General features: G+C 40.0%; 1 protein-coding gene across 12 annotated transcripts in view; it reads left to right on the forward strand.

Moving 5' to 3' along the window:
• Nucleotides 1-14,288, forward strand: part of MCF2 (MCF.2 cell line derived transforming sequence) — a 66,750-nt gene that overhangs the window by 46,398 nt on the left and 6,064 nt on the right. For 11 of the 12 annotated variants that reach the window (XM_078065279.1, XM_078065280.1, XM_078065281.1 and 8 more), the window contains 6 exons: nt 5,593-5,685; nt 6,815-6,893; nt 7,457-7,523; nt 9,970-10,079; nt 11,509-11,621; nt 13,898-14,010. In XM_078065279.1, the coding sequence (XP_077921405.1) occupies nt 5,593-5,685; nt 6,815-6,893; nt 7,457-7,523; nt 9,970-10,079; nt 11,509-11,621; nt 13,898-14,010 (575 nt within the window). Of the gene's footprint in view, nt 1-5,592; nt 5,686-6,814; nt 6,894-7,456; nt 7,524-9,969; nt 10,080-11,508; nt 11,622-13,897; nt 14,011-14,159; nt 14,200-14,288 lie in introns of all 12 variants that reach the window. The other variant, XM_078065286.1, reaches the window with a different exon arrangement.

Below are 14,288 nucleotides of genomic sequence, written 5' to 3' on the forward strand. Positions count from 1 at the left end.
GTGTACCCCTTTTTTTTTAAATGAAATCTTTTTATTCAGGTATTATTGACATACAACACTATGTTCATTTCAGGTGTACAACATAATGATGTGATATTTGTATATATTGCAAAACGATCACCACAGTAAATCCAGTTAACATCCATCACCACACAGTTACAATTTTTTTTTTCTTGTGACAAGAGCTTTTAAGATCTACTCTCTTAGCAACTTTCAAATATGCAATAGAGTATTGTTAGCAAAAGTCACCATGCTGTGCATTCCATCTCCAGGACTTACTTATTTTATAACTGGAAATGTGTACCCTTGAACCCCCTTCACCTGCTTCATCCACCTCCAGCCCACAAAAGCTTAAGTAGACGTCTTGTGTTGAAATCAGGTAACACAGAACTTTTGAAATAAGAGTGAGGGAGAGCAGAGCCTTACCTCCTTCCTTTCCTCTCTCACTCCAATCCCAGGCACTTGAAATGACCCAGGTTCTCCCATGAGCACTCTCTTACCAGTGGTAATGGGTAGAGTTGATGGTCTTGGTAGCAGGGAGCCTTTATTGTATGGGAGAGATGAGGAAGGAGTTTCTTCTTTTTTCTCCACGCAATTTAAAAGTGGGTAACTTTTGGGGTGCCTGGGTGGCTCAGTCGGTTAAGCGGCTGCCTTCGGCTCAGGGCATGATCCCAGAGTCCTGGGATCAAGCCCCACGTCAGGCTCCCTGCTCAGTGGAGGGCCTGCTTCTCCCTCTCCCTCTGCCTGCCTCTCTGCCTACTTGTGCTCTCTCTCTCTCTCTCTCTCTGTCAAATAAATAAATAAAATCTTTAAAAAAAAAAAAATAAAAGTGGGTAACTTTTGTGCTTAGCGTACTCCCACCTTTCTTTTTGTATCCCTCCTCCATTCCTTAGCCCTTTCTCTCCTGGGTGTCCAAAGCCACCTACAGCTGAATCCTGCCCACATCTTCTTCCTTCCTATAACTTCTCTCCTATAACCCAAACTGTCCTTTTGTCCTAATACTAGTTTGGTATTAAAATGAGGTCAGCGTTGTTTGAGGGAGTCACTGGCAATCCAGTGATATTCCCAGCAGGTTTTGACATTTGACAAGAGGAACTTCCAATTCATACAAACCTATAGCTGGCGAATTTGATATTTTTTATATCCTAGTTAATTTTATCTTTCAAGTTTTAAATTGTAAAATCCGGGGGTGCCTGGCTGTCTCCGTCAGTGAAGTGTGCGACTTTTGATCTCGAGGTTGTGAGTTTGAGCCCCACGTTGGGTGTAGAGATTACTTAAAAATAAAACCTTAAAAAAAATAAAGTGTAAAATCAACATAATAGTGGTTATAGAAAAATTGGAACATAGAGAAAACTATTACCTCGATTCTCCAACCACCATCGCTTGAGTCATTTTTTATGAGCATGTTCTTTCATTGTTGGCAGCCATTTGCGAATTGATGACGTTTTCAGCAGCAGTGATAAAGAGGACAAGCAGTGTGTCCTGAGGTGTTTGTGTCAGGAGTCTACCAGATAAGCAGGCCCTGCTTTTGATTCTCCCCAGAAGGTCAACAGTCCCATGCTGTTCGTAACAAAGTTCCTGCCCAGAGTTATGTCTCGGACTTCTTCCTACTGTCCACTTGCCCTGCTGTCATGTTTCCTTAAAACTTGCTGTTTTTACAACAGATGCCCAGTTGCTCCTTTGCTATTAGCAACCCACCTCCACGTCCCCAAAATCTCCATTGGTCTATTTTATGTCTCTAATAAACATTGACAGAGAACCAAGATTTTATAGTTGACCTCAGCTGGGGTTTAGATTTCTTGCTGTCTATATATCTGTTTCTGGGGAAGAGACTTGACCTCCATAGGCATGTTGGACCCAAATGCATTTGGTTAATGTTTCTAAAGTACAATAGAGTAAGGAAGGACTGGAAAGAGGGAACTAAGTCATGAGAATTCAAACTATAATGGTTACCATGGTAACGGTGGGATAGTTGCAAGACACATTTCAGTGGAAGGTGGACAGATGGGCTTGGTGACTTACTAGATACAGGAAAGAAATAATACCTGACAGTTGAAGGAACAAAAATCAGTGTGATTTTTCTTTGGTTTCCCAAAAATGCTTAGCATTTTTTTTTTAAAGATTTTATTTATTTGACAGAGAGAGCACGCATGAGCCGGGGCGGGGGGCAGCAAAGGGAGAGGGAGAAGCAGACTCCATGCTGAACAGGGAGCCCGATGTAGGGACTCGATCCCAGGACCCTGAGATCATTACCTGAGCCACCCAGGCGTCCCACGCCTAGCATTTTTAATAAGAAAGATTATTCAGGGGGCACCTGGGTGGCTCAGATGGTTAAGCATCTGCCTTCGGCTCAGGTCATGATCCGGGGTCCTGGGATCGAGTCCCACATCCCTCAGCAGGAAGCCTGCTTCTCCCTCTCCCTCTACCTGCTGCTCCCCCTGCTTGTACTCTCTCTCTCTAATAAAAAAAAAAAAAAAGATTATTCAGTGATGCCTGCAAAGATTTAGACCAGGTATACTAGGAAAATGGTGATTCCGCTGACAGAGAAAGATGGAAGTTTGATGGACTTCTTAAGCCTCACTCTGCTTACCCTCTTGCTTTCCTATTGTGAGACTCCAGGATTAAATGCTGGCCAGCAATACTAGTCAGTGTGTGACATAACCATCAGGGTTACTGGTTTCAGGGTTTTCTTCTTGGTAGAGAGGATGGATGCAGAATGCTCTCCACTGCTGAGCCGCTTCCCTGTCCCTTTTAGTGGACTCTTGTCTTGACTTCATCCTATCAGGCTAGAACCCCATGGCCTGATGATTGCATGCTGTATTTTAAGTCGGCCACCTCTATGCCAAGGAAAGGCCCTAAGGTCACAGTCAAATGCCAAGATTTGAGTTCTTTGGATTCCTCAGTTCATGCATTTATTATCATCTTTTTTTTAACTTAATAAACATACACACAGTGCTTACTATTTGCTAGAAACTCTTCTAAGTGTTTATAAATAGCAATGTTAACTCATTTAACCCACATAGCAACTTTATATGAAGTAGGAACTATTATTAACCCCATTTTGAAGATGGGAAAGCCAAGTTCCAGAGAAGTGAGTAATTTGTCCAAGAGCACATAGCTAGTAAGCTGTGCAGCGCAGATTCAAACCCAGGATGATGGTTCTAGAGTCCATGCTCTTAATTACTGCACCCTGCTGAAAGGCCTTGTGTTTTGTTCATTCCTTCTTTTACTCCTTCCTTCGTTCCTTATTCTCCACACTTAATTTCCTCTCTACCCCTCTAGCAACCATTCTAATTTATTTGATGTATGCCCTTCAGTTTGTGTGTTTTTGTTAAATGCATATTAATGTTCTGTGTACATCTAGTTTAATTTTCATAAATTATATTCTATTATGATCCTCTTTTTCTTTCTACTCTTTCTGGTCTCAGAAACTGTTCTTAAGATAGAGCCACGTGACTGGTTTATACCCAGTACCTTGCTTCTAACTGCTTCGTAGCACTTAAGTTTAGCTATATTTTTTGTTAATGTGATTCAAGATCAATTTTTAAAATTATACTAATCCAAGAAGTAAATAAACTCTATTGCAGAGACAGAAATAAAAGTCTTAAGATTGGTAGTTGTTGGTCATAACTGCAGAGTTCTTGACCCACTGGGTGACTTTTAACAAGATGTTTGACAAAAAATTAGGTTAAAAGTTGGAGCCCTCAGCCTTTGACACAGTGAGATGTCTTCAGATCAAATGCTTTATAATAAAGCATTTATATTCATAGCTACCAGGAATATCAATGAAAATGTGAAAGATAAGGCAGAGGCCACAATTAGGATGTGACTATAGAATCAGCCTTGTTATCTTGTTATTTTATTATAATATGTTATATAGTATATTACTCATATAGTTAGACCTTTAACTGCCTCTAGATTCTAAAACTGAGTGAATTTCATGGTATAGTGAACATTTCATGGTATAGTCACATTTAATAACATTTAAAAGCCTTTCAATAAAACCTTTATAGTTTGTTATTTGAGAAAATATATACATCCACAAAATACAAATGGATTGTATTCCAGTGGAAGAAGTAAGTGAATTATTTGGAACTCAGGACAGTATTGTCTGATAGACATCATGGTTAGATTTCCAGGGTAACTCAAAAAAGCTCATTTAATCTATAATGATGTGCTCTATGTATGCAATGAAAAATCACAAAACTGTTTTGCAATTCAAATAAGGGAAAGTTTAGAAAGCAAACTCATATACTTAAAAAAGCTCATTATATGATCTAGGCATTTAATGCAAGCTATTTAATCCCTTAATAAACTCTGTGAAGTAGGTATTCTTCCCATTTTATAGTTGAGAAAACCATAGTTCAGAAAGGTTAAGCACTTTGCACCAGAACACAGAGCTCCTAATGGTCAGTGATGAAGTTCCAACCCAGGCCCCTCAGACTCCAGAGCCCCGCACACTATCCATCTTATGCTACCGAGAGAAAAGTATGTGTTGAAACGCAATTGAAATAGAGATTGAACATGAGATTATTATTTATCTTAAATCCTGATGCTGGAGTAGGTTTAGCTAGAGCAGTTGAGTAGGAATATGAAGATATTTTTGGAGATTCTGGAAGTCACTGCTGATTACATTCAGGATAGGTGTCAGAGACTCTTGTATGTATAGATCTCCTTTCATTTCTAAGCACAATCCCTTTTCTTTCCCTGGCTATGCGATCTCACTAGCAGTACTTTTAATGCTTATCAGCTCCAGTTAGGGCCGTTTGGAGGGCTTGTAAGTGGAACAGAGAGTGAGATATTCCTTTAGATAATTAGACTGGAATTGAACAAAAAGAGGAGGCAGAAGAGTACTAAAAGAGAATGTGTGTATGAGGGAAGGAAACTGCTCAAAATGGAATTAACCAAGCTATTAGCAGCACAGGATGAAAGAAAATGGAAGAGTTTGTGCTCTGCACAATCATACAGAGAAGAAAAATCATGGTAAGGAAGGGATATTGCGTATAAAAATTTCACTGGCTACAAGATCTCACTCTCCTATGACAGATCATTTGTTTTCTAGAGAAGCTGAGAGGTTGGTAGAAATAGAGGGGAGCCTTTGTACCCAGCTGGTTTCCCCCACCCCATAAATTGGATGTTTGTCACTTATAAAACTTCTATAGAGATAAGTAATGATCTACAAGATAAATTTATCTGACAAATGATTTTTAAAAGTAACCATTTAACTTAATTTTGGATGAGCTTTTTTATTGATGTTTAATTTTAGTCCTGTGTTTGACATGATAATTTAATTGTGTGCAGTTAATTTATAGTAGGATTCAATCGTAGGGGGACTAGTTGGATGTTCAGATTTATGACATTTGTTTCGATCACTGGAATGGAGCATGTAATCTCTGCTATAAGTGCATGGTTCAGTGAAAACATTTAAATAGGGCTGTGATTGTATTTATCATTTCATATTCTTGAATATAAAATGTGTATTTTGCCAAGTGAGAAATTCTAGTTCACTTAGAAGATGATGGGGGGGTAGATTTAATGTAATCTCATATTCCAAGTAAAACGCTCATGAAAATTTTGACCAAAATATTACAGATGGATGAAGTTGGCATCACCGAATATGTAAAAGGTGATAACCGCAAGTTTGAAATCTGGTATGCTGGCAAGGAAGAAGTTTATATTGTCCAGGTTGGTCCCTGAAATATTATTCTAGAAACCATAACCTGTGTTAAGACACAAAAGTCTGAATTTGCAACCAAAAACAATGCTGGTTACGTTATTATAAAAGTTCTCATTCCTTTCATCTAGATCACTTAAAGATTATTTAATAATCTTTGTGAAGCAGTTACATGGTTTTCCGGTAGCCCATGTTCTCTCTGACTTGAGAAATGCCTTTGGGGCTGTCTAGGGCTTTGAGGTTTTACAACTACACCAGGATACTTATCGACTCTAGCTGATAGCCAAGAACATGGCTCCTCTGTCCCCATCAGGTTTCTAGAGTTACCGATTGAGAATGGTTCTGGGTTCCTCTTGTGCTTGGCATTCTGATGCGGGACACAGGGATGGGACAGTTCACATTTGATCCTTGTCTCTAAAAAATATGCTTAAGACTACATTTATCATGATGAAAAAAAATAAAAATATGCTTAAAGTCCTGGCCTGATGTGCTGTACGGTCCAACCTGTTTCAGGGAAGGGGAGAGGAATGAGAAAATTTCCAGAGGATGCTGTCATCTCAATAAGTATTTGTATCAGGACTTGTGACCGGTGAATGTGCTGTTACCCTGTCGAAAGTGCTCAGTGTTTTTTCTTTGTTTTAATTCTGTATTAGGTGATTAGAATCCATAGAAACACATTTTCTTGGCTTGATTTAGATATAAGACTTCTTGCTCTCCTTCTACAACCTTGTAAGTTATCAAGATTGCAGCAGATTGTCTTTTCAGAAACAGGAGAACTTGTTTTATTTTACCAAAATGAGACATAAAAAGCATTTATAGTTTTAAAAGGACCCCCCAATAAAATAAATAAAAAAATAAAGGGACCCTCCTACAAAGAAACAAGAAGTTAGATTATATTTCACTTTTTCTCTGAGCATTATTTTTTAAGGGCAGTTTCGAAATGGTTTTGACTATTATTTCATCTAACCGATGGCTACTTACTTGCTTCTTAGAAGTTTTAAGAAGCAAAATGGCAGAGCTTGAATATAGTGGTTTAGGATGTAGATCATGCTTGATATATATAGTGACGTTTATTTCATTATAAAGGGTTCTTTTTCAAAGGAAACATGTCCTCCCCTCCTCCCCTTTTAAAATCCTTAGGCTCCGAACGTAGACGTGAAGATGACATGGTTAAAAGAAATAAGAAGCATTTTGCTGAAACAACAGGAACTTATGACAGGTAATTTCAGAATAAGTACAGTGACAGCTCATTGACTCAGCTTTTGTGATAATTGGTACAGGGAATGGGGCTGATACTTTAGACTATAACGAAAGGGTTTGTTAAACCAATTAGAAGAAGATCAAGATTCAAGGGGTTGTTTAAACTATTTTGGAAAATGAACTTTACACTAGAAAGGGAACCCTGGTGCATGAGAAGCAGTTGCAAAATAATACAGCAAACGAACTGTGTTAAATTAATTCTAAGCCCTTCTTATGAGTCAACTCTACCAAGGACCTCAAGGAATCAGTGCTTGGTAGTGTTGGCATGGTGATGGTTATAAGCCTGAATTTCTTGATAAAATATTACACAGTTCAGTCCTTTTCCATATTTGAAATCCAGACTGGCCTTTCGTCTGGTTATTTCAAGCCTGCGAAGGTTAACTCTAACAGGAATGGGGTGTGTGTGTGTGTGTGTGTGTGTGTGTGTGTGTGCGTGCACTTGCACATGTGAAGGACATTGGTTTCCAAGGAAGAAGTGTGGCTTCTCAATGATGCTTTCAGAAGCTTTGTTTTCTTTCACAGTTAAAAAACGAAAGCAACATAATCCGTTAACAGAACAGGATCAGCTTTCTTCTCAGCGGAATGATGAGTAAGTGATTATTCTTTAAGAAATATCACTCCTGCAATCTTCTGTTTCCGTGTGTACAGGAGTCAACGTCATTATCAAGTAGTTCGGACACAGACTACCCTCCCTTTCAGCAATAACTCATCAGGTTCCTTAAATGCATCATCTTCTCAGCTCTGTCCTTATACTTGGAGCCTGATAGTCCTTCATCATTATCCCATTGTTCCCCTTGATGTTAAAAATAATACGAGAGTTTGGGCTAATTTTTAAACATGATCACAAATGCTTTGTTCTCGGTATATCCTGGGGGGAGGGGCGTGTAGGTGAAAAGTGGCTGCACTCTCAAGGTTTTCTCTTCAAAATATTTTTGGTCACCTCCCATCTGACTGGAGAAAGAGAGTGGTACGAGTGATGAAGGACTGGCAGTCACTGCTGGCCCCACAACTCCACTGGCCCTAGATGGAGACCGCTGGCTGGCAGCTTGGCCTCTCTTTCCATGTGGTCAGAGAGGAGGTATGGGTCCTGGGAGGGCACTGTGCCTGCATACAACCGTGAAATCTTTGAGGAAGGTAGGGGCCCTAAATGATGGCACTGCTGCTGGTTTAGAGATGTCTTCATATTCTGCCTCTAGGAATCCTAAAAGACGGAGTTGCCCATAGATCATGTGCACATATGCAGAAAGAATCCCCACACTGATTCCAAAGCCTTTGCACAGAAATTCACCATGCAGCATCTGCATGATATAGGGATCATTGAATGGTTTTTTAAAAATAATTTTTTAAGATTGTTTTTTCTGAGAGGGAGAGAGGGAGAGAGAGTCTTAAGCAGACTCCATGCTGAGTGCAGAGCCTGACACGGGGCTCAGTCTTATGACCCTGAGATCATGACCTGAGTCGAAATCAAGAGGCGGAAGCTTAACCAACTGAGCCACCAGCTGCCCCCCCAAAATACTCTTTTAAAAAAAAATTAAAATAAAGGGGCACCTGGGTGGCTCAGTCAGTTAAGTGTCTGCCTTCGGCTCAGGTCATGATCCCGGGCTCCTGGGATCGAGCCCCACATTGGGCTCCCTGCTCAGCGGGGAGTCTGCTTCTCCCTCTCCCTCTGCCCCTACCCCCAGCTTGTGCTCTCTCTCTCTCTCTCACACACTCTCTCTCTCAAATAAATAAAATCTTTAAAAAATTTTAAAATAAAATAAAAACACTCTTTTTCTCTTTGTTGCATACTACCTTTCAGAGGTAGCTAAAAATCAGGATCAAAGTGTGCTGGTCCCATCTGGGGCTTTAGGAAAATCATTTAAAAGTCACAGTGGAAGTCTTTATCTTCCAGAGTCACAATACTCAATCTTTTGTCATAGATCACGGAAGGAAAGTCTTTAGATTTCATACAGTAATTGACTTTACAGTAGGTGATACAGCCCAACAGTATTAATCAGATTAAGGTTTCAGTGACATTTATATACACCTTACCTAATTCATTGAGGTTAAAAGATCATACAGCAAGCAACAGGGATTTTTTTTTTTATAGCTTTCTGATTTTCCCTTCAAGAACCTTCTCTGCTCTATTCAGCCCATATAGCTCAGATGACCAGACTATTATCTTCTCCTAGTTCAGGGATGGACATGTAGTCCGACCTAGGCTGCGACGGGCATTGCCACAACTTTTATCAGAGCTATCAGGAAGGAGGTTTTGTTCTTTGAAATGAAAAGTTCTATTAAGCCTCTGAGCTTAGGGCCATTTCTCCTTCCACATGTGACTGGGGGAACAGGGAAGCAGAGATGGGAACCTACACAGAGGAAAAGCAATGCTGAAACAAATTCCTGATGACATTACTTAAGCACCTGGATCTGTATGTGTTCAGCATTAATCCTTAGACGTTCAGTTACATGAACCAATACATTCCTCTTTTTATGGGATTTTTTTGTTTACATTTTCCCAACTGTATTGAATTACAGTTGACACTTAAAACTTGTATATCTTTAAAGAGTAAAACTTGATTTGATATGCATATGCATTGTGAATCATTAAGCCCAACCATCCTTCTATGTGTGTGTGTGTGTGGTGAGACCACTTAAGATCTACCTCTTAAAAAAAAAAAAAAAAGCAAAGGCTAACAACAATAAACAATAGAATAATTAATAAAAAAAGATCTACCTCTTAGCAAATTTCAAGTGTATAATACAACACACAATAGGAATTTTAAACAATATAACTGCCGTGGGTCCAGAAGGCATTTTTTCCTTGCATATTAAAGAGAGACCTTGCTGGCTTGGAGCCTAAAATTTAAACTTTTGTTATATTGTGAACTATCATTCTACAGACTTAAATTAAGGGGGAAATCAGCTGTGTTTGAATGATTCTCAGAGCATGTTCCTAACATACGGTATCAGTGGGAAAAAAATACCATTTTTAATGTCTTGTTATTCTTAAACTGGATAAAAGCTCACTGATTTTTACACATTTACTATTTCAGAAAGCAGCACGGATCTTTTCTGGGAGCCGAGGAAACCGAGCCAGAACCCAGTGGCGCTCTGGTGGAAGTCCGGGAGGCAGGTGCATCGGTTCCAGCTGAAGCTAACACAAGTATGCGTAACCGCCCCAGGGAGGCGAGGCCCATGGCTGTGCACGTTGTTTTCTGCCATTGTTAGCTCGGGAAGTCTACCTCTCTCTTACCTTTGTATAAAGAAACCAGAGTGAAGCCATTTTTATAAGGCTCTTTTGTTTTCCACATGCAAGATACTCTGGTGGGCACTGCAGGCAGGGGGTGGGGGTGGTTGACCAGTAGTGTCGGCATCACGTGGGGACTTGTAAGGAAGGCAGATTTTCTGGGTCTGCCCCAGACCTGAGACAGAAACTCTGGGAGTGAGGCCCCGCCATTTGTGATTTCACACGTTTTCCATGTGATTCTTTCTGATGCATGCTCAAGTGTGCGGGAACCCCTGCTATATAGTGCAGAGATGAACAAGACACATACACCATAGCTGTTTTGAATAGAGAAGAGTCATTTACAGCTGGAATATTTATTTTTCTTTTGCACCTTATCTCATTTAAGCTGATTTCAAACAAGGTGTTTAATTCAACAAATAGAACGCAGCCCAGGTGCCGGGAATTGTGCAGAGCTTTGGGCATACAGTCTAATTAAGAGACACTCAGCTGCCATCCCTACGAAGCCAGGAGGGGAGGAAGAGAATTCAGCAAGCAATTAAAATTAAATGTGATCACTGTTATAACAGAGAAGTGCAAAGTGCCTGAGTCTGGAGGGGTTCTCTACTCATTGAAGAGAAACAAGTAATGACAATCTTGGTCAACTGAAAGCCACTGCCCTTGGGTCATCTGCGTGGTGGCCCCCTGAGCAGTCAGCAGAGAGCCTGGTACCAATACCTTCATTTGACAGATGAGGAAACCAAATCAGAAAAAGCTGACATGACTTTTCCAAGACAACATGAATGGTTTAGTATGGCCAAGATGAGATTCTGTTAATTCTCTGCCTATGTTAGGTTGCTTAATCGGTGTCAATTCAATATATTGTATGAATTAAGTACCTCTTACACATAAGGCTCTTAGAGAACATACAATGCGTAACGCATGGTCTCTGCCTAATAAGAGAGATAAGACAAGTTAAAGATAATATTACTAGGTAGGATGTTCTAAGTGCTATTTGAGTAGGACCGATAAAAATGCCCTAGAAAAAATTTGGGAAAGGGATTATTTTCTGTAAGAAAGGGTAAATATTCTCTGGAACATTGTTTAACTTATTATTTTTGATAACTGTCCCACCAACTCCAACTTGAAACCATCCTAAAAAGTAAAAGGAGTATATGACATTCCAGGCCTTTTCTGAAATTTCAGAAATTCCAAAATAGTGCAGGCTAATCAGAGGTTTTATTATATAAAGATAATATTCTTGGACCATTGAAGGTGACAGCCTTGATTATTATAGTTAGTTTTACTTCTCTCCCTGTGTTGGACCAGCACCATTAAGTAACTGCTCCCTTCCATGTTTTTCTTATAGTTTGGACCCAGGTGTCCTCACCTGCAGAAATCTCTGAAGACCCCGAGGAATGGTCAAGCAACTATTTCTACACTTCTTACGATGACAATGAAGAAGAAGAAAGGCCCCTAATGGTTAGTGATGACATATTCAAATAAAGAAATAAAAACTCTCAGGGCAGTATTACTGATGCAGTAGGCAGGCATGTGGGGGCAATCTTCTGTCCATGTCCTCGAGGTCATTTAGGTAGATTTCATCGCCAGAAGATTCGAAACCAGTCTTACCACGAACACTCAGTAGTAAGCACTTCTGTCTGCAAGAGCTCGTTTGAGCTATACGTGGTGCTCCTCCTGAAGTTGATGAGACAAATGGTCCATCATTCCAGTCTCTGTATATCGACCAGTTTTATCTTTAGCTGAACTTGACCACTGTGTTTTCAATCTAAGCGTAGGAGATAAAATCAGAGAACGAAGGAGAGTCAGATATACTTTAAAAATCAGCTTAGATGCCAGATTGGCAAATCTAGGGAATAAACTTTACACGTATGAAACTACTTGAGAACATCTGGGGAGTATATTTTTGTGGGCTGCCAAAACACGTGTTAGTGATACCAAATTGGCCTAACAGAGCAAGGGAGCACCCCGTAAAACTAAAGGAGTTTGCTTTAGAGTAAAGGTAACTGATAGAAGAAATAGTGTGCAGTGTGGTTAGGATCCTAGTAGATTTTGGGGGGCGGTTAGGACCGTTTAGGGTATACCTGCAATTTCCTGAAGTCAGCAGCTCGGAGGGTGGGATGCTCCTTGGTGCCCGTCAGAGGAACACATTCAGTTTGGCAGCTCTAATGTTGGTGTAAGGGAGTCGCAAAGCTGCGTAGCATCGACTCTGGAATGCTTTCTTTAAAAAAGTAACAGAATACTCTTTCTCTTAATAATACAGTGAGCGTAATACATACGTGTAGGGTAGTTTCCCTCATGAATTCTGTCTGAAGATGGGAGAGGCACTTGTTCAGATGCAAGCCGAAAATCAGAGGAAACCAGTTTGGTTTTAAATGTTTTCTGCCAGGTCTTGAGTCACCATGTTCCCAGCTCGGGTGTCAGAAAATAAAGCAAATATGCAGAGTTGATGACTACTTTAATCCTTGAGGATGGGAATGTAGAAAACCCCATAAGCTCTCTCTTCTTGCCGTCACTCCCTGACTTGTGCTACTAAAGAAAACATACAAAAGAGCAATACAGTGCATTCTAGATCCTACCACCTGTACCACGCCCCTCCCCCCAAATATCGCCAAAGCCAGAAAGCAAAACAGGTTGGAATGAGATGCTCTCTTAGCCTCACTTTATCAAGTCAAAAGCTAAGAAAGAATGGGTGCTGCCTTCCTTGGAGAGGCCGGTGTCAGAGATGGCTCCTAATTCGATGAAGCTACTCTAGGAAATGGCAGGTAGCTCTTCCCTGCCTGCTCCTCAGCCCATTTGATAAAAGTACTTCTCAAAAGACGTTTAAGCCCAAGTGATGTGGATATTGTTTTCAGGTTAACTCCTTTGCGTGTGCACAGAATCAACGCCACATAATTCTTTCATTTAAAAGATTTTTAGCCATGGTACTACTCCTTTTAAATTCACGTATTCAATGTGTAAGATATTGTGCTAGAAAAATCCTCATCTCAGAATACTTTTGGACTTGGGGCACCTGGCTAGCTCAGTCGGGGGAGCGTGCAACTCTTGATCTCAGGGTTGTGAGTTCGAGCCCCACGTTGGGTGTAGAGATGACTTAAAAATAAAATCTCTTAAAAAAGAATATTTTTGGACTTGAAAGTTATTTCTTCTCTATCTACTTTGTAACGAAGTGCAATCAGTGTGCCTTGGGTAATTTAGCTTATTAATAAATCAAGTTCACATTATAGCTGCCAGAAGATTAAGGCCAAGTAAAGCACAACAGTATGGTTTAATATGCTTTTATTGGACCCAGAGTTTTCATGCTTATTATTTTTACCTGTGCAAAATGATACAAATCCCAGAAATCCTTTTGAGGGCATTAGTGGGTCTTTGTTCAGGGCCGCTGCCTTTAATATGTGCCTAGATAAATTTTCCATGAGCATAGTTTACAAATAACAGTATTTAAAAATTATTTTCATGCTGGGCTTTTTCTGAGTTTATGCTTATAATTCATATAAGTTAAATTAGTCATGCTCTGTTACTTTTTGTGTAATTCTCTTTTTGCGAATAAAAATGAATTCTTCAGGTTAAATAAACACATGTTCTGCTCCGTGTTTGTTCGTTCCTGCCTAAGCTGCTGTAAGCACCCCTATTACCACTGAAGTAAAGAGTGCATTCTTTACGTCACAGAGCATGCAGTTAATGCAAGTTCCTTTACAAGCAAATTTGTAATGTAATTTTTCAAAACAACCTTCCAGTCTCCAGGCAAATACAAAGCCCTAGCAGATTGTAGGAAGAGGGACCCAGAAGACCTCCTGATTAGAAATGGAGATGTCATTCAGTTTCTCCATGAAGATGCTGAAGGTCAATGGTAGGTGTGTTCTCAGTGCTTACGATGACCTCCGCCAGGGGCATACAGATATCTAATCCGATGTTCTGCTTTACTTGTATCTTTGTTATACAGTCGCAAGAAGCAGAAATACCACATTTCTTATCAGTGTCTCATTTTCATTGCTTCAGCTATGCCTATATAGCTCACTGAAAGGAATGTTAACCTTTGGTGAGTGAAAAATGCTTTGAAAGAATGAAATGCTGTGAGTCTGCATGCTCTTTTGTGGTTTACCTTTGGCCCAGACATTTCAGCTGATA

Source organism: Halichoerus grypus, chromosome X (assembly GCF_964656455.1).
Source record: "Halichoerus grypus chromosome X, mHalGry1.hap1.1, whole genome shotgun sequence".
NCBI classification, from domain to species: Eukaryota; Metazoa; Chordata; class Mammalia; order Carnivora; family Phocidae; genus Halichoerus; species Halichoerus grypus.